Source organism: Halichoeres trimaculatus, unplaced genomic scaffold (genome assembly GCF_033239565.1).
Source record: "Halichoeres trimaculatus isolate MK-OKI-2021-1 unplaced genomic scaffold, fHalTri1.1 fHalTri1_scaffold_21, whole genome shotgun sequence".
Classification (NCBI taxonomy): domain Eukaryota; kingdom Metazoa; phylum Chordata; class Actinopteri; order Labriformes; family Labridae; genus Halichoeres; species Halichoeres trimaculatus.
The window spans coordinates 4157946-4179854 of NW_027437199.1; the positions used below are offsets into that span (position 1 = coordinate 4157946).

Sequence of the window (21909 nt, forward strand, 5' to 3'; positions counted from 1 at the left end):
CACATGTTTTCCTCAGGAGGTGGTGGAGTCCCAAACCTGAGCTAAAAGCTAGTCCCTATAGGATGTGGTTTAACCAAATTGACACAAAAAATCCTCACATAAATACTGATGTTAATTTATATGAGGATTGTTATTGGAAAAAAAACCTACAACTTTTAGGAAAAAAAAAAAAAAACTAAAAAAAAAGAAAAGAAAAAAAAGTCCTGTAGTTCCTCCAGTGTCCACTTGAGGCAGGCCCCAAAAGTCAGAGAATCCCCATTAACACCCATGTTAAAATGTCCGATTTTACTGCACAATTAAACACTTCAAAGGCTGGTATAAAATCAGTTTTGGTGTGAATAAAACTAAGCCCATTTTTTTCTGGTAGTCTAGAATTCTATTGAGGAGCTAGCCACCTAGCATAGCAACCAGATGTGTCACATATTTTGCTTAGCATTTCTATTATAAGACATTTCAAACAGGTACAGACAAGTATTTACAACAACATGCAGTGAATTTTCACTTTTGGACTTCATCAGCTTCACTGTATTTTTGTGGGCAGTTAGCAGACGTTAGCATGCTAACATTCTCAACTTAGACACCAGAACCACTTGAACATGAAATAATACAAAAGAAGTAAGATCATGGTGTAGAAGGTATATGAGGGACAGATTTCTAAAGAATTCACAACAAGGGTATCTAAAAGCCATCTAGTGGCCAGTAGAGGAAGTGCAACTGAAAACACAAAATGACACTTCCTGGTGGTGTGTATAAATTTTGAATAGCTGTATTTTTTTTCCGTTTACTTGAATATAACCAAACTTTTCATGATTGGATTCCCCTAGAGGGCGTTGAAGGTACTGCAGTGAAGTAAAGATACCAGCTTTTTTACGGTCTTTGAACTCATCGTCTATTTCCAGCTCCTTCCTATTCACAGGACTTTACTTTGCTGAAATAACAACATCATGATGCAGAATTTGTGGTGATGAAACGTCAAGCTTGGTCAGGTTTGTTTTAGAGAAGTACCCTGTTTATTGTTCAGCCTGCTTTTGCTCTCCGTACTGACTCTAAATGCTGCATACAATAAACCTGGCTGAGACACAACTTCTACAAACATGTTTCTAACAGAAAAGAGGAAACTCCTCAAAGCAAAGTGTGGTCATGCTGATGCTTTATTTGATATTTTATACATCTTCCCTGTTTGACTCAATTGATGCTTAATTTCAGTGATTTGAGCAGAGCATCTGTTACGGGCTGGATAAACAGGTTTTCTTTCCTTCTGTAAGAGAAGTAGACAAAAGTGGAGTCCCAGTTTAGGAACCATCGGGGAATAAACAGAAAAAAAGGAAGTGACATCAACAGGGAAGAAAAATTAATGCTGTATTAGACGTCACACTCTCACTAACTGAGAGTTAATTTCCTTTTTGTTAGCGTAAACACTCATCCTTGACCTATCTTGTGTTTCTTTGTGTGTGTGTGTGTGTGTGTGTGTGTGTGTGTGTTGGGGTTTTTTTTTTTTTTCTGATGGTTAACCTGCCCCATATAGTTATAAGGAAGAGGCGGAGGATTGATGTGTATAAAAAGGCAGGGTGCACACAGGTCTCCACAACAGCATCTCCTGACAGGTGAGGACAAACAAACAGATGCTCCAGCTTCATTTGACGGTTTATTCCTCTATCACAGAAACTCTGTGTCTGAATGATCTGTTCATTTATACTCTGTCTTCTTTCTTGCAGGTGAATCAGTCTGACTCCCTCCTCTCTCTGAAAGGATTAACATCACTCATCCTCCAGCTAAACATGAAGACCTTTGACGCCATCGCCTCTTTCCTCCGTCCAGCTGCCGCTACCGCCATGCTCGTCGTCCTGCCGCTGCTTCTTATTAGCTGGGCCGAGCAGGCGGTAGCACACCCTGTTAGCAGTGCGCTTAGCCCGCCGCTGCACAACGCAGAGACATACCAGGCTGTCGTAGATGTGGCACGACATGTGAGTAATCTTTTTTTTTATTATTTTATTTAAGCTTTTAAACAAAAAACTGAAGATTATTTAAAAATATTGCTGCTGAATGAGAAAATGTGGCAAATAAAAGTTTGACACAAGTATGAAAAAATGTTTGAATATAGGTTTGAATGCTTCTTATGATATTGTAAGACGTCAGATTTTAGAATTTATGTAGATTCAGAGCTGTTTCTTTACATACAATTCACATTAAAAGCACTCTAACTTTGAAAAATATTCTTTCGAAAACTATCTTTAAAAAATCAATATGACAAATCTTCCTGAAAAATTGGAAAAATGTAACTCCATAAAGTGACATATCTTATTAACTTTAATTTGTTTTTTTTGCACTTCGGGTCCTCCGTAGAATTTTAAAGCGATGGTTATAAAAGCCTTCCTTTAGCGTTGAATCTGCTTAAATTGCTTTAAATATTTAAAAGTTTACCACCCACTCTGTTAAAATGTGGCTAAAGAGACTTGAAGTATTAGAAAATTCAGATTTTGAACTCAGTCTGGTTTCGTCTCCTCCTCAGGCCCAGGGTCTGCAGACTGAGGACGACCCCAGCGTCAGACTGATGCCCAGAGTCAACCCCGACACGGTGAGATGCAAAAACCTTCTGATGTTCGAGAAAACCCACAAATGAAAAACAAATCACATAAAGTCTGATAACATTCTCCTGCCCTCCAGGTCCAGGACGGCATGAAGATCTGCTGCCTGCACGCCAACATCCTGGACTTCTACCTGAACAACATCCTGCGCCACCACCGCAGCGCACATTCCCGCGTGGAGCAGCTCGAGACCGACCTGACCCGAGTCAGCACGGACCTGCAGAACCATGGCTGTGTGAGTGTCAAAACTGGTGTTTTACTTTCAGGTGGTTAGCAGTTAGCTTAGCATAAAGACTGGACACAGAAAGAAACAGTAAGCCTGGTCCTGTTAAAGGTTCAAAAATCCAGAGATTGAAGCTCAACACTGCAAATATTTTAAGCTAACCTAAAAAATGGTTAGGTTAGCTTAGCTTAGCTTAGCTCAGCATAGAGACTAAAAACAGAAAGAAACAGTTAGTCTGGTCCTGTAAAAGGTTGAAAAATCCAAAGATTGAAGCTCAACACTGACAAACATTTTAAGCTAACCTAAAAAGTGGTTAGCTTAGCTTAGCTTAGCTTAGCATAAAGACTAAAAACAGAAAGAAACAGTTAGTCTGGTCCTGTAAAAGGTTGAAAATCCAGAGATTGAAGCTCAACACTGACAAACATTTTAAGCTAACCTAAAAAATGGTTAGCTGAGCTTAGCTTAGCATAAAGACTGGACACAGAAAGAAACAGTTAGCCGGGTCCTGTAAAAGGTTGAAAAATCCAGAGATTGAAGCTCAACACTGACAAACATCTTAAACTAACCTAAAAAGTGTTAGCTTAGCTTAGCTTAGCATAAAACTATAAAAATGTTTAGAAACACCTTGCCCAGTTTTTTATTTTCTTTTTTTCAGTTAGCCTGGGCCTGTTAAAGGTTAAAAAATCCAGAGATTGAAGCTCAGCACTGATAAACATTTTACGCTAACCTAAAAAATGGTTAGCTTAGCTTAGCATAGAGCTTTAAAAATGGTTAGAAACAGCTTGCCCAGCTTTTATTCTTTATTTTTATTTTTTTTCAAGAAATTCTGGAGGTAAAAACATGAAGACCATGTAGTTAGCTTAGCATTAGTTCAGAACCTGGTGGGGGTAAAAGCTAGCTAGGAAACATTAAACAAATAGTCAGAAAGTGCCAGATTAAAGCCACAGTCCTGTTTTAAACCCTTGATTTCTTTCACAAATTCATGCTAGGCTAAGCTAACTGTCTTTTTTTTGTAGTTTCAAAATTCCTCTGTCTAAACGAGATGGGTTTAAGCCGGTTAGCAGGATCCAAATAAAATCATTATATGATTCAAATTTAAGATAATAGACGGTGTAGTCTAAAAAATATACATTTGATAAAAATGTAAATGAATATAAGCTACGGTTTACAAAACTATAAACAATACAACGTACAGTGTATTATAAAAGGTGTATTATAATATAAAAAGATTGGATATATGTATTATATATGATACTACACAGTATACCTGGGATATAAAAGGCAATTATCAATATGCACCTGCTGATGTTGGAGCATGTTCACTGTGGTTTTGCTGTGGTTGATTTTATATGTGATAAAATAAACTGAAAGAAAGAGTGAGAGTAGAGATTGCGACGATAACAGACGCTAACCTACATCACCGTTTGTCTCTGCAGAATGTGACTCACTACCACGACCATCATCACGCCGTGGAGTTCAGCAAGAAGCTGAAGAAGGTGAGATTCCCTAATCAAAATGACACATTATAACTGTCTGATGCTCTGATTTGTTTTGTTTCTAACCTGACTCTGTTCGTTTCAGATGGAGGGCGGACATGGCGTCGTCAAAGCCATGGGAGAGATCGACATCCTGTTCGCGTACCTGCAGGACTACTGCGTCGTGCCCAAAAACAGCACCACTGAATAAACGCCTCACATGCTTTTTATTTCTTATTTATCACCCATTACACAACTGTTAGACTTTTATTTATTGTTTGATTTGTATTGGGAACATATCTAACTTTTAAAAAACGTATTTATAGTGCTTCCACTGTAGCAGATTATTTACATATTTATTTATTTACCTGAGTCAAAAAGACTCATCAAGTCGCCGTATTTGTCGAATTATTCCGACAGAAGAAACAGTATTTATGGGTCAAATGCTCAATAGATTAATATGTTCTGAATGTATTACTTGCTACACTGTTTACTTGAAGATAAATAAAGTTTTTTTTTGATGATGAAAGTTCAGTCCTTTCTGTATCATTTGTGTTTGAATGAATAAAAGCTCATCACCAGCAACAAAATGAAACAGATTACAGAAAAAACATTAACAGAGATAAATGTTAAATAATCATTGTTTATAAAGACAGTAGACACTCTTTTTCACATCTTTAAACTGCAAAGATGTGAAGAAGTTTTCACATCAGGATTGAGTGTTCAGTCACGGTCAGGTAGAAACCCTGACGGGTTAGTGTTGGGGAAGGATTGTGTGCAAGGTGAGAGGTTGCATTCAGGAACAAAGGTTAGGTTCAGGAACAGGGGTTAATATAGGATCAGGAACAAAGGTGAGGTTCAGGAACAAAGGTTAGGATCTGAAACAAAGGTGAGGTTCAGGAACAGGGGTTAGGTTCAGGAACAGGGGTTAGGTTCAGGAACAAGGGTACGGCAGGTCGTCCTCGCTCTCATAATCACTCATCTTTACGTTGTTATTGCATAATTCGTCCTGGCAGACTACCTCCGTTTGTTTATATCTGGCACGCCGCGCACGCGTGGACTGATACGCTAAGCGGCGAGCGCCTCGTAGCCAGCTGTGGCTCTGCAGCGGAGGTAGTGCCGTTTTGCGACACGATGAGAACTAGAGCCTTATTTAGCGGTGTTTTTGTGTGAAAGTAACGCGCTGAAAATTCTCTAAATAAAGCGTGAATGCAGACCCATATCAGATTTTTTTGGTGGGAGTCCGTTTATTTGTGTTTTTGGTCAAGTAAAATATGGCCCCGTCTGAGTGCAGAGGAAACCTGCAGAGGAGCAGGGAGGGGGTGTTTGGTGCGAGCGCTCTGGGCTTCTGCTGCACAAAAACACTGCTGTAGGGGTAATTTCTGCCCTAAACCTTGTGATAGGACCCAACTTGTTCCATCCTGGAGTATCACTTTAAAGGTGAAATTCCAGGTTAGGACAAGGTATGGGTATGGTGGTAGGTTAGGGTTAGGACAACGGTTTGGGATGGGGTTATATGCAGTGGCGTGGCGTGGAGATTTTTTTTGAGGAAGCCAAGTGAGACAAAGCCTGTTATCTGTATTTGTTTTTAGGGAGTGGGGTACATAAAAGCTATGTTGCAGTTTGTATCGCTATTTCATGTAACGGACCTGTTAGAGTGCCCAGAGAGCGCTCGTTTTACTTACTTTGAACACCGACACACACCCTTTAGCTCTCCCACCCTCACTCACTCATTCACACACGTACATTGTCCTCTTGACTTATCTTTAACATCGTATTAATTAATTCAACCGCCCACTTAAACACACAACCGGCCGCTTCGTGCACACTGCTAATGTGCTAATCTCCCTGATTTCATTCAGTGGCTCGAGGATGACGATACTGTGATTTGATTGGTTTGAGGCCAAAGACAGGGTGGCTTCCCTTGACACAGTCTTGGCCAATTACAGATGAGCAGTGTCATGACCACGGCCTCATCTGATTGGTTAATCAGTCTTGTTTTTTTTCACCAAGGGATGCCAACTCTGCTTGGCTTCCTTGCGGACAACAGCGTGCAGTATCGTATTTTCACCACGCATTCACCACAGAACATTTACGAGGGCGCTGTTTTACACATTGTAAAATGCTCGATAAGTCGAGGAGAGGAATAAGGAAGAGATGACGGTGACAAAACACAGAAGAATTATTAAAACTGTTAAAAGGAGTATTTTCATTAAATCACAGCTACAGTCTAAAAAAAGAGAGGAAACATGGCTTCCCTTGGCCTCCGGGAGAAAACGCCGCTGGTTATATGGCTTTAATTTAGGGTTCGGTTAAGGTGTGGGGGAGGATTTGGTTCAGGAAAAAGTATTTGGGATGGGGTCTTAGGGCCAAATCAATGGTAGGATGAGGTTTGGGTAAGGTGGTCGGTTATGATTAGGAAAAAGGGTTTGAGGTCTAATTTAGTGTTAAGTGTAGGCTCAGGTGTGGGGTTAGACCTAGGGTTAGAAGAGGGTGCTTGGGCTAGTTTATCAAGGCAAGATTAAGGGTTTAGCTCAGACTTCGGAAAAAGTGTCTGGGCTCAGCTATTTAAAGGCCAAAAATTGTGCTCTACATTAGTCCAGCGCTGGATTGTTTTAAAGCTAAATTTCAGGACACGTATGGATACGTATGGGTCAGGGGTTGTGGAGACGGGGTTAGGGTCAGAAAAACATTTTGCTGCATGCTCTCAAATTTCTATTAACATGCTTCACTTTATGTGCGTGAAGAAATAGCGTGCCGGTTGGTACATCTAGTTGTCCTACTTCTTATATGTTTTATAACAGTGCTCATGTAATTCTACTCCAAATCTGAATAACAGGAAACAGAATTTTAAACTTAACTCTTCATTTCAGATGTTGATTGTGGAAAGTTTTATTCCAACAAGTCTGAAAACACTAAAAAGTCATAATTTAAATACTTCTTTTCTTAACAATCTGAATCTCTGAGGAAAGTTTCTTTAGAGTCTTCTGAGTTAGAAGAGAAACAGACCCCCAAACGTTTGACACATACCAGGAATAGCTCGCTAAAGTGTTAGCAATATAAAATAGGACAGTGGTGCATCAAGCCTGCCAGTATGCCACCAGACTGAAAACGTGTGTGTATGTGTGTGTGTGTGTGTGGGAGTGTGTTGAGTCATTTGTCTCTGAGATACCTTTAAGAACTGTTTTAGTGGTTTGCCCAAGGCGCTCCAAACATCTTAACCCACTTCTGTTAGCCCACTGCTCGTTATGTAAATCAAAATCTGAAGGGTGAGAAACCTGCTCTCTATGAATGATTCTTTTATAAAAACTAAAATAAGAAATGAAACAACAAATAAAACTGCAGATATTTGTAGTAACTGACCATAATCGTAAGCGGCATGTGTCTGCTGCCAGGTGACGCTAAATTCTCTGATACGCTGCAAGAATGAGATGACCTACTGGTATTAAACTGGTGCAGAGAGCTGCAGAAGCCACGAGAAGACGAGACCTACTTTCATTTACGTAGGATGGCTGCGGCTCGCTTAATTAAGTCTGTACACTAAGAGTGTGTGTATAAACAAATGTAAGTGTGTGGCTGACTTTTGCACGAATTAACAACAGTCGTGGACGGAGTGAATGTCTTCATCACTTGAGTTAAAGCTCCAAGAATTCAAAGCACTGCAGTGAAAACATTGTGTTGTTTTTAGACGAATGTGTTCAGGCATTACGGTCATTTTGGAAAAATTTCTTCTACATTTTTGAGCTTGCATGTTGCAGATTTTCTGATTTGCAGGTCCAAAATAAGAAGTACAGTTACCAAACCACCAACTTGAGAAAAAAACACAGCAGGTAAATTATCCCATGCACCGACAGTTTGGTGCAATATGCTATCCTGGAATAAAACAAGGATTGGCTTCATTTCAAGGTATCAGGAACAGACAGGTGACATAGACAGCATTCATGTTTTATACAGTCTATAATTTTGGCCCATTAGCTTGTGTTTTAGCCTTTAGCTCGTGTTTTAGCCATAGACTGTATAAAACATGGACCTAGTCTCCCTGATGTCACCCATTAGTTTCTGAAATGGAAAATGGAGCACATCATAACGGTAGTGGCAAGGACTTTGCGTACAGCTATATGGTGCCTGTTGGTCACGTGACCCTGAGCTGTGCCTCTGATTGGGCAAAAAAATTCACCCCCGTACAGTGTGTGCTAATAGTAAAATTAGCGACTCAGTCAGGAGACGTTTTTTGAACCAGGCTGTAAATAGGTTAATTTCTGCTTTGAAAACAGTTTGTTTTGGCTTGGGGTGTTTGTAACTTCCTGTACTTCCTCAGCCTCAAGTGGACACTGGAGAAACAGCAGATTTTAGCTCTTCAGCATTGTCTCATATTCTTAGACCGGAGGTTGCCGCTTGATTTTAGCCTTTAGCTTGTTCTCTATCACTCTTCTGTTTATCTTTCTGCTGCTCTTCTGTCTTTTTTTTCTGACTGCCCAGCTCCAGTGTCCACCATCACTACAAAAGTAATCCAAGGAATCCCTTTCTCCCCCCAAAAATAAAAATAAAAATAATAATAATTAAAAAAGATAAAAAATAATAATAATAAAAAAAATAATAATAGTAATAAATAAAAGTAATAAATAATAATATTATTATAAAAATAATAAAATAAAAATAAAGTAATAATAATGATAATAATAATAATAATAATAACAATAATAATAATAATAATGATTATAAATATAACAATTAAAATTATATTAAATAAATAGATAAATGAATAATAATAACCATAAAATGATAATAATCATAATCATAACAGACAGAAGTTGTTTCCCTTGAATAAACTTTTTTGGCTTTGTGCTGTTTGAGTAGCTTTTGGTCTACATGCTGTAAAGGCCTGGCGTGCATATTACTGCATTTTCAGTGCAAACACAGATTTTTTTTACCATGTTTTTTTTCATTTTCTGTCATAATGTTAAATGTAAACGGGACCTAAGACAAACAACACGCGGAACCACATAAAATAAGTAAGTCAGTAAATTTACATTGTTATTTTCCACCATGGCTACAAAAACAGTCTCAGGCTATCTTGCACTTAAATCAGTCGTCACAAATTTTTTGAACTGCATCACCATGAATGGAGTATTTTGTCATGAAAGCATAAAAACCATTGGAGCTGAAAATGTAAACACTGTGATGAATCAGAGAAATCCACTCATCAAGAGATTATTTGCTCAGTCCACTTTTTCAGGCCGTTCATTAACTCAAAGCAGACGTTTGCAAACACGTAGGTGGAGTTTTTGTTTATTTAGGACACTACCTGCAGCCGGGCACGCATTACCTGTGTGATGTCATCACAGGGGATTTCCCACACAGGTGTCACCAGGAAGCAGCATCAGCAAACTCCCCACTCTGCCTCTTTGTGTGTGGGAGTGTAACAGGGAGCTATATTTAGCCGTGGTCTTTGTGTGAAACAGGAAGTCGAACAGAAGCTGACACAGATCTGATCACATGACGCTGGTACACTCAGGGGGGGCCACACCTGAGGGAGTCACCTGGCGATGTTCAGAGAGTATCTGTCAGAGTGGCTGCAACAGACTCCAACGCTCCTGCAGAATGACGGCCTGGAAATGTTCCAGGTCGTACGTTCAGTTACCCTCAGCTCAGGTCTGGTGACATTCTTTGTGTTTTACTTCCTGGATGTCACTGATTAACCTGTTATTTGTGCGCATCAGTAAAAAACTGGACAGCCCAAAGAAAACCCACACAGGAAAAAACACAGCGGTCAAACCCTGGAGCTTCCTGATGCACGGTGCAAACCCTGCGAGGTTGTTTTGAGCGGATAGCTTACGTGGATTCTCTCATGTGGTCGACTGGAGATTCAAACCGCTCTTTTTTTAATGGGTCAAACAGTTACTCATCACTTTCTGAAATCTGCTGCGTGGAAAACAAACATGCACAGTCACCGATTCCCGGCGATCTCGCTGAAAGCCGCAACCTACTTTACCCCGACCACGCAGAAACATAAAACCTGAGACTTGAACTCACCTGGGAAGTCTACACACGCCACGTGACAAATGTGATATCCAAGACCCCTGAGCATCTATTAAAGCTGCTTATTCTGAGTATATAATGTGAATATAAATCAATTTAGATTATTTCTTTGAGCACAATCTGATGTTTTAAAAAATCTCTACTTTCTGACAAGACGTTGCAACTCAAAGATTTTCATCCTAAAACCAAAAAAGCTGCAGATCTGAAAATCAGAGATGATGCACGATGCAGTTTTGACCTCCATCAGTGGATGAACTGTGTTCACAGACATCTTTTTTGGGAGTCATGCAGTGACCCCTACTACAGAGTCATGTCGGGCCTGATGAGTGTCACAATCCAGTATCGGTTTTGAGCTTTGTCCCTATCTTTACAGATTTTCTCCACAGTTTCTGAATCCTCAGGCAGGTGTGTTGGATGAAGACCAAACAGTCCAAATTTGCTTGACAAAGGTCTATGACCATTAAAGTTTTTTTTCTCTGGAAGTTGGCCGGTGTGCAGGATCTTTCATATTTTTCTGAATTTGATTCTAAAATTGTTGGATTATTTGCTCGCACACTCTTTCACCTCTTCCTAGACTCTGACGTTTCCCATTCATGTCACTGACCTGTTGCACTCTGACTTTTTTAAAATGCTGAGATTTTTTTTTCTCTTGTTAGCATTTCACCACTTTTTCAGTGTTTTATTTTTTCCCCCTGTTGTACCTTTTTGACCCGTTGATGGCATCAAATTCCAAACAACCCTTACGAAAGAAAAATATATGAACCAATGTATTTTTTGAAATGTATTGTAATATATTATGATATATTATGATATACATGGAATAATATATTGAGGGCACATATATATATATATATATATATATTATATATTCATGAAATATATTGCAATATATTGCAAAATATACAAATGATTGCTACTTTCCATATATTGCAATATATTGGAAAATATAAACACTGAATCTCATATATGGGAATATACTACCTAATATATGACATGATATTTTCCAATATGCTGCAATATATTTTTCTTTCGTAAGGGAAGTGTATGCTTGACATAAGAATTGTAAAAAAAAATGCTCAGTTTCAAAATTTGTTGTGTCATCTTGGCTTTGTTTTTAGTTAAATTTGGTGTCTACTATGATGCTGGTGTCATTAAGTCAGCCCTTGATTGATTTGTCCTAAATCTGCAGACATATTTTTGTATGTTGTATGTTGCCCCATCCACTGACCTGTCCTCTCTAAAAAAATAAGCATAAAAATCCTAAAAAAAATAAAAAATAAAAAATTTAAAATAAAAATGCGTTTACAGGTTTTGCCAGATGTTGAATTTAATTTTTACTTTATTCATATTTTAAAGATGGAACCCAAATTTTAGTAATTTATGCAAAATGAAAAAAATGAACAAAAAAAAAAAATATATATATATATATATATTTGCATAAATGACTAAAATTTGAAAAAAATGATATAAATAAATTTTATATATAAATATATATATATATATATATATATATATATATATATATATATATATATATATATATTTATATATAAATATATATATATATATATATATATATATATATATATATATATATATATATATATATATATATATATATTTTTTTTTTTTTTTTTTTTTTTTTCCATGACAGATTTATATGTCTCTATCGTCAGTCACTATACGGACTTTGTAGGCTATTGCTGCCTTGCAAGAAAAATAAACCTATCAAACAAAATCAAAACAACAACACAACTTATAGGTTTGATGTCATACTAAATTTTTAATCACATTTTTACATTAATACATTTTATTTTTATACTCATAATGATTTGATTTGATTCTTTTTTTAATGCTAAGGACGGGTTTACTAAGACACATTCGAAACACATGAGGCTCATTCAGTTCAACCCTCTGGAGGTCGTTACACTTATCGTCGACAAGCTGAAAGAGCATGAAAAGTCCATGAATACAAGCTGCACCAGTCCAACACCAAATAAAATGTATCTTGTAATCGCCGTTGGATTTTGTAGAAGGTTGGAGGCTCAGTGCAGAAACGGACAACAGACGGGTGCAGGTTCTGTTTGTTTTGACTGGCAGCAACTAACACACAAAGTCTCCTTCCCAGGTATTTGATTTTTACTGCAGTGATGTCGTAATTCAGTATCATGACATCACATGTTAATTCAGTTTCTTGTTAAAAAGTTTGTTTTTTGTTATGTATTGTTTTTCCGGCGTGGCAGTAATGTGGGTCTGTATCTTTGCACAACGCCCTCTCCTGGACTCTTATTTTGAAGGATCATGCCCTGAGTGAGCCCTTACAGAAACTGTCTGGTCTTCCTCACAGTTCAAGGAGTTTTGAGAGTGTACAAAAGTTATCTGAACTCAAAGAAATGCTCATTTTTCTGAGTTGACCCACATCTGATGATGTTTATCACAGGTTTTGGTTCCTTTGGTCCTGGATTTCCCTCTTTTCAGAGGCCTTTCAGCCCTGTGGCTTTTTTAGCTTTCTGTTCCTGTCCCACCACATGAAGCAGGAGCAGGTATCGTCCTCAGAGCTCACCTGCCGGAGGCGGCGATGAGACGAGGAGACGGTACTTCTCAGACTTTTAACATTACAATGAAAGCGGTGCCTGGTTTTCCTGAAAAGCAAAGTTTTCAGTTTTCAGGGCCAGTTTAGAGGGTCCCATACCCATAATGCATTGCACCAACCTCTGACCTGCTGATTAAAAATATTCATGCCTGTTGTTAAAGCTTCCACAGACTGTAGGAGTGTTTGCTGAGCTGAGCTGCGGCTCTCTGACCTGGTTAAACTTCTGTCTTCCAGGAACTTCTGCTCAGCACGTACCTGCTCTGTCTTCTTCTTCTTCTATGGTGCCGTCACCCTGACGCCGGTGTCCAATCTGGGTTAGGGAGGACGACTCGGCGCCTTCTGAAACCTGCCGATGTGGAAAACCAGAAAACCACAACCTAGTTTTATCAAACTGCAGATCTAAACACCAAAAACCAGGTTTTACCCAAAACAGCAAACCGCGATAGGAGATAACATCATCATCATCGCCGCCGCTGCCACCAGAACGCTGAATCAGCAAAAAAGAGAGAAAACATGAAGAGAAAAAGATGATTCAGGAAGGAAGAGAGGAAAACCAAAAAGACAGGAATAACATCAAGGAAAAGAAGGAAAGAAGGAGAAGAAAGAGCATCAAACAGATAAAGAGATTGAAAAAGAAGAGAAGATCTGAAAAAAAAGAGGAAGAGGTCACAGAAGAGAAGAGAGAAAAGTGAGGATGTGAGGATAAAAGTAGAGAGAAAAAATGTAAAAAGAAGGAGAAGAAAAAAAGAAGAGAGGGAGAAACAAAAACAAAAGAAGAAAGTAAAAAAAGGGAGGAAGTGAGGAAAAGCAATAAGAGGGAATAACGGAGAAATGAGGAAGAGAGAGAGAAAGGCAATCAAAAGTCAAAAGAAGGATAAGAAAGGATGAAAAGGGAGAAGAAGAAGAGGAGAAGAAAGAAGAGGAGGGGAAAATGAGAACTGATCAAAAGATGGGAAAGAAAAGGAGGGAAAAAGGGATAAGAAGGAGAAAAGGAGGAGGAAATAAAAGAAAAAAGGAGAAAAAAGGAAAGGAGAGGAGGAGAACTGATGACATCATCACGGGGAGTCCTGGAAAAGTTGCAGGTGTGACTCAATGACGTGAGGAAATTCATGAAACAGGAGAGGAGGAGAAACAAAGAGGAAGAAAGGAGCGGGAGAATGAAAAAGAGGAGGAGAGGGGGAGGAGGTGGAGGAGGAGGAGGTATAAAGTCAGCAGAGAGGAGTGACACTGCTGCACTCAAAGATGTTTTTCCTCTTCGTCAGGACGTCCTCTCTCATCCTCATCAGCCTCCTCCTGGCTGGGGGAGTCGTTGCCACGGCGACGGCAGAGAGCAGCATCACCTGTCCACAGGTGGTTCATGCTAAGCTGATCCGAGAGCTGTGGACCAGAACCAATCAGCTGGTCCAGACTCTGCCGGTAAGATCCAGAACTCTGTGTTTATATCAGCCTCATGATGGTGAGATCAACTGATGGATGTTTGTGATTATTATATTTATCATTAACGGACGACAGCTGCTGGAAAAGACTTTTCTAGAATTTCAATATTTGGATGTTAAAGCCAGAATTCTGTTCTGAGCTCTGTGGCTTTATTAATCTTTGGCTTTTAATCTAAAATCTTAATTTTATCACTCTGAGATCAGTCGGGGTTCTAGATTTATTCATAGAATTCCAGAACTCTAACACATTGAATTATGGGAATCTGAGATCTAAAACAAATCATTGATTTAAATGTAGAATTCTAGAATTCTAAAATTAAAGTTGGAAAACTTGAAAAAAAAACCTTGAGTTTTACAATTCTGAAATCAAACTCCGGATTCTTAATGTTTAAGTAGAATTCTGGAATTCTGAGATCAAAGACGGGAATCTTGATTAAATTCTGGAATGCTTCAATTATGAGGTCAAAGTTGGCATTCTTGGTAAAATTCCCAAATTTTGGGACTCTAAAATTGAAGTTGATGATTCTAGATTAAATTCTTAAAATCTAGGACCATTTCTGGAATTCTAGAGTTTCGAGGATTCTTGATAAAATAGTTTAGTTTAAGATTCTGAGATCAAAGTGCAGTGCAGCTGGTCTAGTGGTTTGGGTCACGCTCCATGATATTCACCCTAGCGTGGGGGGCCTGGGTTCAAGTTCAACCTGAGGCCTCTTTCCTTCAAGTCATGCCTTGCTTTGTTTCCTGCTCTATCTGCTGTCCTTGATAAAAAGCCCCCAAAAAAGGAAATTAAATAAAATAATTCAAAAATGATAATAATAATGGAGTATAAAAAACAACATTAAAAAAAAAAAAATCTGAGACCACAGATGGGATTCTTGATTTTATTGTAATCTAGAGGTCAGAGGTCAGGCAGGGGACTCTTGATTCTAAACTTTAAAAAAGAATATCGAAGACAAAAAAAAAAAAAAAAAAAAAAAACTAAAGTAAAACAGAAAAAAGCATGGACTCTGTCAGGGTTACAGGTTGGCTGAGAGAAAAGGAGATGACCTAAAAAGTTATAGAACCAGATGGAGCCCGATGGGATTTGTGGCTCCCACGCCGATACTGATACTGAGGGCAAAAAAAGCCGATATCCGATATATCGGCTGATAGATAATAAATTTGTTGATATGAACAGGATATATACTGTATGTGAGCAAAAATTATTTTAATACCCATATGATTCAAGACAGAGACAGAACACTATTAAATTAAAACAAGGAACTTTGATTATAAAACTGTCAACATAAGAACTGTAGTGTAAACCAATGATAAATATAAAAAAGCTGTAAACACAATAAATAAAGAAGTCAAACTGTAAACACACAATTAGCAACTTACACGACGTCAAAACGCCGTATTATCTTACATTGGATAAAGGTGGATGTGGGAATCGGCCCACCGATTAATCAGGCCGATTAATTGGTCAGGCTTTAGAATCAGATTAATCAGATTAATAAGAATAAATCAATAAAATGAATTAAAAAATGAAAATGAGAAAAAATAAAAACATGAATGTTTTGGTGTTATGAACAAAAACAAGACCATACTGCTTCCTCAGAAGACCAACCAGCAGCAGAATCTGTCAAATAATAATTCATCTTCATTTTTTCAGTATAAATAATTTATTTTCAAACCTATTGAACTGTGTTACAGCGAGACGATGTATAATGAGTGGGTGGTTGATGTAGATTATAATCGTCAGAGAACGATGCTGTTTAAAACCAGGTCAACGCTCCGAGAAGATCAAAGACTTTCCTCTTGACGACAATCTGCATATTTTATCTGATACTAAGACTTGACTCAGTGCTTACACAGCGCTTCTTTAACGTGTTTGTTTACGTTTTATCAAGGTCATAACTACAGGGTTTAAACTGGAAATGGATTTCTTTTTTACTAAGAAATTAAAGGACATGTAAGACAAACATATTAAAGACATGTCTTAATTAAAAACAGCATGCACTGTGGAATAATGAAAAAACCCAGAAACAACCCAGATCCATTTTTTTTCCACTAGCTTTCCTCCCGTAACGCTCAGTTTTTGTTTTTGTCTACAGAAAGAGCAACACTTCTCCAGACGACTGCTGCCCAGATTCTGCACCAAATGTAACGAGGTGTGTAAATCTTCCTCCCTGCTTCTTATTCTTTTCAGTAAAAAATCACCTTTTCTTGAATGAAACCTGGATCTGGTGAGCAGACGATCTTTCGCTGCGGTGTTTCGGTTCCAGCCATGATGGTGCCCGCTTGGTTTACCTCAACCACAACCACATGGTAAACTTTGCCAACTCCAGATGAAAACTGTGCCTGAACAAACCTTTTTTAACCTAATGTTGAAACACACTCCACCACTGTCACACACCAGTGATCCACAGGTGTTTACACACACCCTGACGTTCCTGTCCAGTGGAGTGTTTGGTGTGACTTCAAGAGGAAGCATTTCACACGAGCATTTCCTCGACAGAGTATTATTTCAATCCCACAGGGTTTGATTAATGAACGACAATCTGACAGAGAGAAATATGACATTAACTAGGAAAGTGACTCCTGATTTGTTTCATTCATCCACTTTATTTCAATCTGTGGCTGTTTAAAAGTGTAAAAATGTGATTAGCTTTGGTTAAAAATTTGGTAGTAGGTAAAATGTAGTCTTACTGGAAGTGTGTTGTCGTTGCTGTTAGCTTTGTTTACTTCTATTTGGACATTTTCAACAGGTTTAAAATGTATTAACACAAAGAAAACATTGAAAAAATAAAAATATTAAGGTATAATATAGGGTTGTAACAGATGCTCCTGCTCCTCAACCAGATTAATGAAAAAAAAAGTGTTTTTTCTTTTTATCAAAATTCAGGACAATTAAAGAAGTTGTTAAATTTTTACATTTTTTTCTCAACATTTGTCTAATTTCTATTTTTTTTTCCTCATCTCATTTTTGATTGCCTTGAAACTGTTTCTCTACTGATTCACTTCAATGTAAATGATATATGCTACTCCCAAAGATTACACAATTTCATTTAGTGCACTGGAGAAGGTGTCACAAAAACCCAGAAAATTTGCAAAATTTTTAAACTTTATTTTGTGAAAAAAGGAAAATTTAAATACATAATACCTATTGAAAAATTGTGAACAGCTAATTAAAACCAGCATATTAAAACAAACAAACAAACAAAAAAAAAAACCTATCATTAATGGAAGTTGGCTCCACTTTTGGGACCAGCCTCTAGTGGCCACTTGGGGAACTGCATGATTTTTTTTTTTTCAATTTATTATTTTTTTTAAATAAGTCAGATTTTTCTCAGTAAATGTAATGAAACCAGTGTAAAATGTTGAAATATCAAAGAAAAAAAAGTACAAAGAAATGAAATCCTGCGACTTGTTATGGCCAAAAATGTGAAAGACTTTTGCCTCATTTTTTATCTGTATTTTTTATTTTCAGCTTGAAAAGTTCTGAAACTTTACCTGAAGCTCAGGATTATTTCTTGCCAGATTTACTCCTAGCCCCTAAATATGCACAGTTATATTATTTTTACTGTTAGAAACAAAAGAAAAAGAAGAATTCAAACAACAAAATTCAGTTGGGAACAGAGAAATAAGCTCCAGAAGATACATTTGTTAAAAATCACTGTTGGCTTTTTCACATAAACATCTTATATCTTGCTGTAAATTTGGGCTTTTTAATATAGAACCTTGCTGTGATTGACTCACCTTTGGAGCAAGCCTCCAGTGGTCATGTGAGGAACTGCAGTAGTTTGTGTTTTTTTTAAACATTCATTCTCCTCCTCAGCGTAAGATTGGCTGGCCGGAGATTCAGGAGTTGATCCACGTCTACCAGAAGAGTGTGTTCAGGAGAAAGGTCGTTCAGGAGCTCCTCCCCCTCCATTACAACGAGCTCCTGCACCGCCTGCAGCACGCACTGCAGCACTGCGTAAGAACACAACCATTAACCTGATTGATGCGTACAACACTTTATACCTAAATCATTCAAACAGAACACACAGTAACTCATCAGTTTTGTGTTTTTTGTGCTCAGGTAACTTCTTCTGAACCTTTGAGATGGTCCAAAACCATCAGGAAACTAGAGAGAAAAATAAAGAAGGTAAAAAAATGAAAATTCAATAATTGCAGTTGCTTTTGTTTACACACTACTTGAGCATCTGGAGTTAGCATCAACCACTTATTGCTGATGTGAACTGTCTGCTTTAAAAGAGCTTCTGTCGTCTGTGTCTGCAGGGGAGGAGAGAAGACAGAGCGCTGAAAGCTGTGAGGGAATTTACCTACGTCCTCAGGTGGATCAGCGAGCTGGCAGAGCACCGCATCTACAGATGGACGGCATCACCGACATAGTTGTTTCCAGTATTAACGTTTTTAAAATCATATTTAAGTTTCTGCTTTTTTAGTATTTCTCAATTTAAAAAACAAAAAACAAAAAAAAACCTTATTTACTTTTATTTTTTTGTAACAATTTTAAACAAGATTTTTGCTTCTCTCAGCTCATATTATAATAACTTTCAACATGTTTCATCCCCTTTTAGACTTTTATGAACACAAAACTTGTGAAAACTTTGAAAGTTTGGTCTGTAAAAGTCAGTGCATTATTTGTGCCCCTATTTATGTTTTCATCATGATCCTCAAAAGCTGAGTTCAAAAAAGGTCAATGAAGTTGTTTTAAAGTTTTTTTCATGTTATATATTGTTGTTAGTGTTGCTTTATTTACAAAATAATTTATTTGTTTGAGAATATTTATTGTCCTTCAGTATTATCTGATGATTTCAGAGTGTTAAAGTATTTTAATATATTGATTTTACATCTTTATACAAAGCATATTTTTATAACTTATGCAAGTTGTATTTATCTGAAATTGTTCAAAGTATTTTTTGGAATAAACTTTCTTTTTTTAAATTTTAAAAATTTGTCTCTTGTGGTTAGTGTTGCTTTCAATCAAGAGATGTTTTAAGTTTTGAGCTTTGACCCCCTCTGCTGGTCAAAATGTGGTACTAGCGCACACTCACATACAAGTGTGTAAGTAAAGTTTAAAGTTATATACAGGAAAGTTAAAGACAGAAAGTAAAAGAAATAAAAGTAAGGAAAGCAACATAAAGAAGTATAGAAAAAATAATAGAACTAAAAATATACACTATTAAAAAAGCAACATGAATGAAATTCAAGAAAGATTAAAAAGATTGGAACAAGACAGAAATAGAAAAAGGAAAAGAAAGGGAGGAGATTAAATTAGGATGGGAGATTATGTAATAAGACAAATGAAAAAAGGACAGAAGTTTTACAAAAAGAAGCTGAAAAAAAGACCAATTTTATGTGAATGACGGCGAGGAGAAGTCAAGACACGTTATAATTTCCAGGGCTAAAAACAGCGAGGAAAACGCAAAGGAAGCGAGGAAAAGTTGAGTAAAGGAAACAAGGAAAGGAGAAAATTCATTTGGACAACGTAATGGAAGGATCTAGGGAGTAAACCAACCAAAAACCGAAACTGAGTCATGATCCACTGACTTACCTGTCTGTGGAAACTCCCGCCAAAGACTCACGCTAACCGCTGAAACTTTCAGAGAGATCTCCGCCCACATGGCTCCGCCTCCACGCGATGACACAACGTTGTGCAGAGTGCACCATCATCAATATCTCCACGTTTACTTAGCGCCATCAGAGCTGGTTCAGTTATTCAAATTCTGGATTTAAAATAACTTCAAATGCAACAAAAGCGATCAGTTCAGGGACATTAAGTGACATAAAATGGATTTGGGAGGTGGTGGAGACCAAAAATGGAGCAAAAATAGACCAAAGACATACTTAACTGCTAATACAAACACTTCTTTAGATTAATGGAACTGATATAGAGTAAATAAAATAAGTAAAGCATCGTTTTTTTATTCATCATATTATAGTGTTGAAAATGGCACAGCTAGAAACTTTAAGTTGAAGTTTCACAATCATAAGTTTTGGTTCTTAGGGGTCACGGGCCCTGATCTATTAGTGGAGCTGACAGGATTACTCATTCAGAGTATCTGCAAATTCAACTTCCATTCAGTTTCTCCACCACACAGGATGGTGTGGTGTGAGTGTGGTGCCTACTTCAACGGTTTGCCCACAGGAAAAACTGATCGAGACTTCTTGGTAACTCATGCAGATTATGTGTCTTTTAATGTGGGAGGGGATCGGTAACTTCCAGTTAATAAACATTTACCTAGAAAGCCAGCAACCAGCAACCACTGATGAACTCGAGGAAAAGAAACCTACTAGAGTACATCAGTTTATATAGGCAGAATATAAGTTTATAAAGCTTTCAAGCTAATGCAAGAAATAAGCTTGTTGTGCATAAACCATGAGTGTAAACACGAGGCCATGCAGTGATGCGTTTTCTATTCCAATGAGTTACATGTCAGCTGAAAGGCTTCCCTGACTGATGTTTTAATTCGCTTTAATCTACCACAGGAAGTGTTCTTATCAATGTCATTCTTTTTCTTAGCTATTTTACATCACAAAGGGATCTCTATATGAATACTTAAGGATGGTCAGAAAAAATACTGATTGATTCATTGATGATTTATAAATATAGGGAAGGGTTCCGAATTAGGTACTTTTATATGTACTGACTAAATTCTGTCAAAAGTACCAGGTACAGTTTCACGGAAAATCATAAGATACCATGTTTAGGTACCTAAATGCATCCTTGTGACAATGAGGGAGTGAAAGAGTAGGTGATTTTCCATGCTGGAAATAAACACAGCATAACAAGCCCACAAACTGAAGAATAAATATGTAAAAGTGAAAATAATTTACATTTTATTATTGAACAAATTGATATTTTTTACCACATAAACTCACAAAAGTACCAAAAATTGGTACCAATAAGTATCGATACTGATTGCCAGGTACCAGGAATCGATATGGTTTTGTTTAAAATGTAAAAGTTACTCATTCCTTTATATATAACTGAATACATATATATATATATAATCCCACAATCCATCTGTTTCAATCCCTAATATTCAACATTTTGCAGATGATTCACTGTTGTATATATATATATTTAAAATTTTTGGATGTTTTTTCATTTAATCTCATTTTTTTATTGAATCTGTTTTAAATCTGCTTTCAAATTGAATTCTAATTATTTTCTTTAAATATTTTCTGTCCATAAAGCACTTTGAATTGGATTGCTGAAATGTGCTTTATAGATTAACTTGCCTTGCCTATTTTTTGTGCTAGACAACCCTTAACTTTCCTCAATTACTATTACTACTATTATTTCTATGACACATCTACAAAATAAACAAATCTAAGGATGTTACGCAGTAAATGCCTTGAAACCTTTTTTCTACTTGTGTTGTACCATCTTTTTTTAATTTAAATTAAAAAAATTTTTGCACAAATCTTTCTGTCTCATTTTACAATTTTTTACAATTTATTTATTTATTTTTTATTCTGTATTGTTCATTTTTATATTATACTTTTTACTTTTTTAAATACTATCTATACTACATGTTCACCATAGCACCACAGGTCCCAG

At 37.1% G+C, this 21909-nt stretch overlaps 1 protein-coding gene across 2 annotated transcripts; it reads left to right on the forward strand.

The window, feature by feature from the left end:
• Window positions 1-325: 325 nt before the first annotated feature.
• LOC141810751 (uncharacterized) lies at window positions 326-4674 on the forward strand. 2 transcript variants are annotated; one of them, XM_074698545.1, is made up of 6 exons: window positions 326-1604; window positions 1716-1964; window positions 2510-2575; window positions 2665-2820; window positions 4245-4304; window positions 4390-4674. In XM_074698545.1, exons 2-6 carry the CDS (start codon window positions 1779-1781, stop codon window positions 4492-4494), a joined length of 573 nt encoding a protein of 190 aa, XP_074554646.1. In that variant the 5' UTR covers window positions 326-1604; window positions 1716-1778; the 3' UTR covers window positions 4495-4674. The 2 variants fall into 2 exon arrangements, with proteins under 2 accessions (XP_074554646.1, XP_074554645.1); XM_074698544.1 differs by having other exon boundaries at window positions 326-1964.
• Window positions 4675-21909: the final 17235 nt, after the last annotated feature.

Excerpts from the sequence above, each read along its gene's own strand:
- LOC141810751 (XM_074698544.1), top strand. The coding sequence starts at position 1,623 with ATGCTCCAGCTTCATTTGACGGTTTATTCCTCTATCACAGAAACTCTG. Across the intron at positions 1,965-2,509 it reads TCGTAGATGTGGCACGACAT|GCCCAGGGTCTGCAGACTGA; the intron begins GTGAGTAATCTT and ends TCTCCTCCTCAG. Across the intron at positions 2,576-2,664 it reads CCAGAGTCAACCCCGACACG|GTCCAGGACGGCATGAAGAT; the intron begins GTGAGATGCAAA and ends CCTGCCCTCCAG.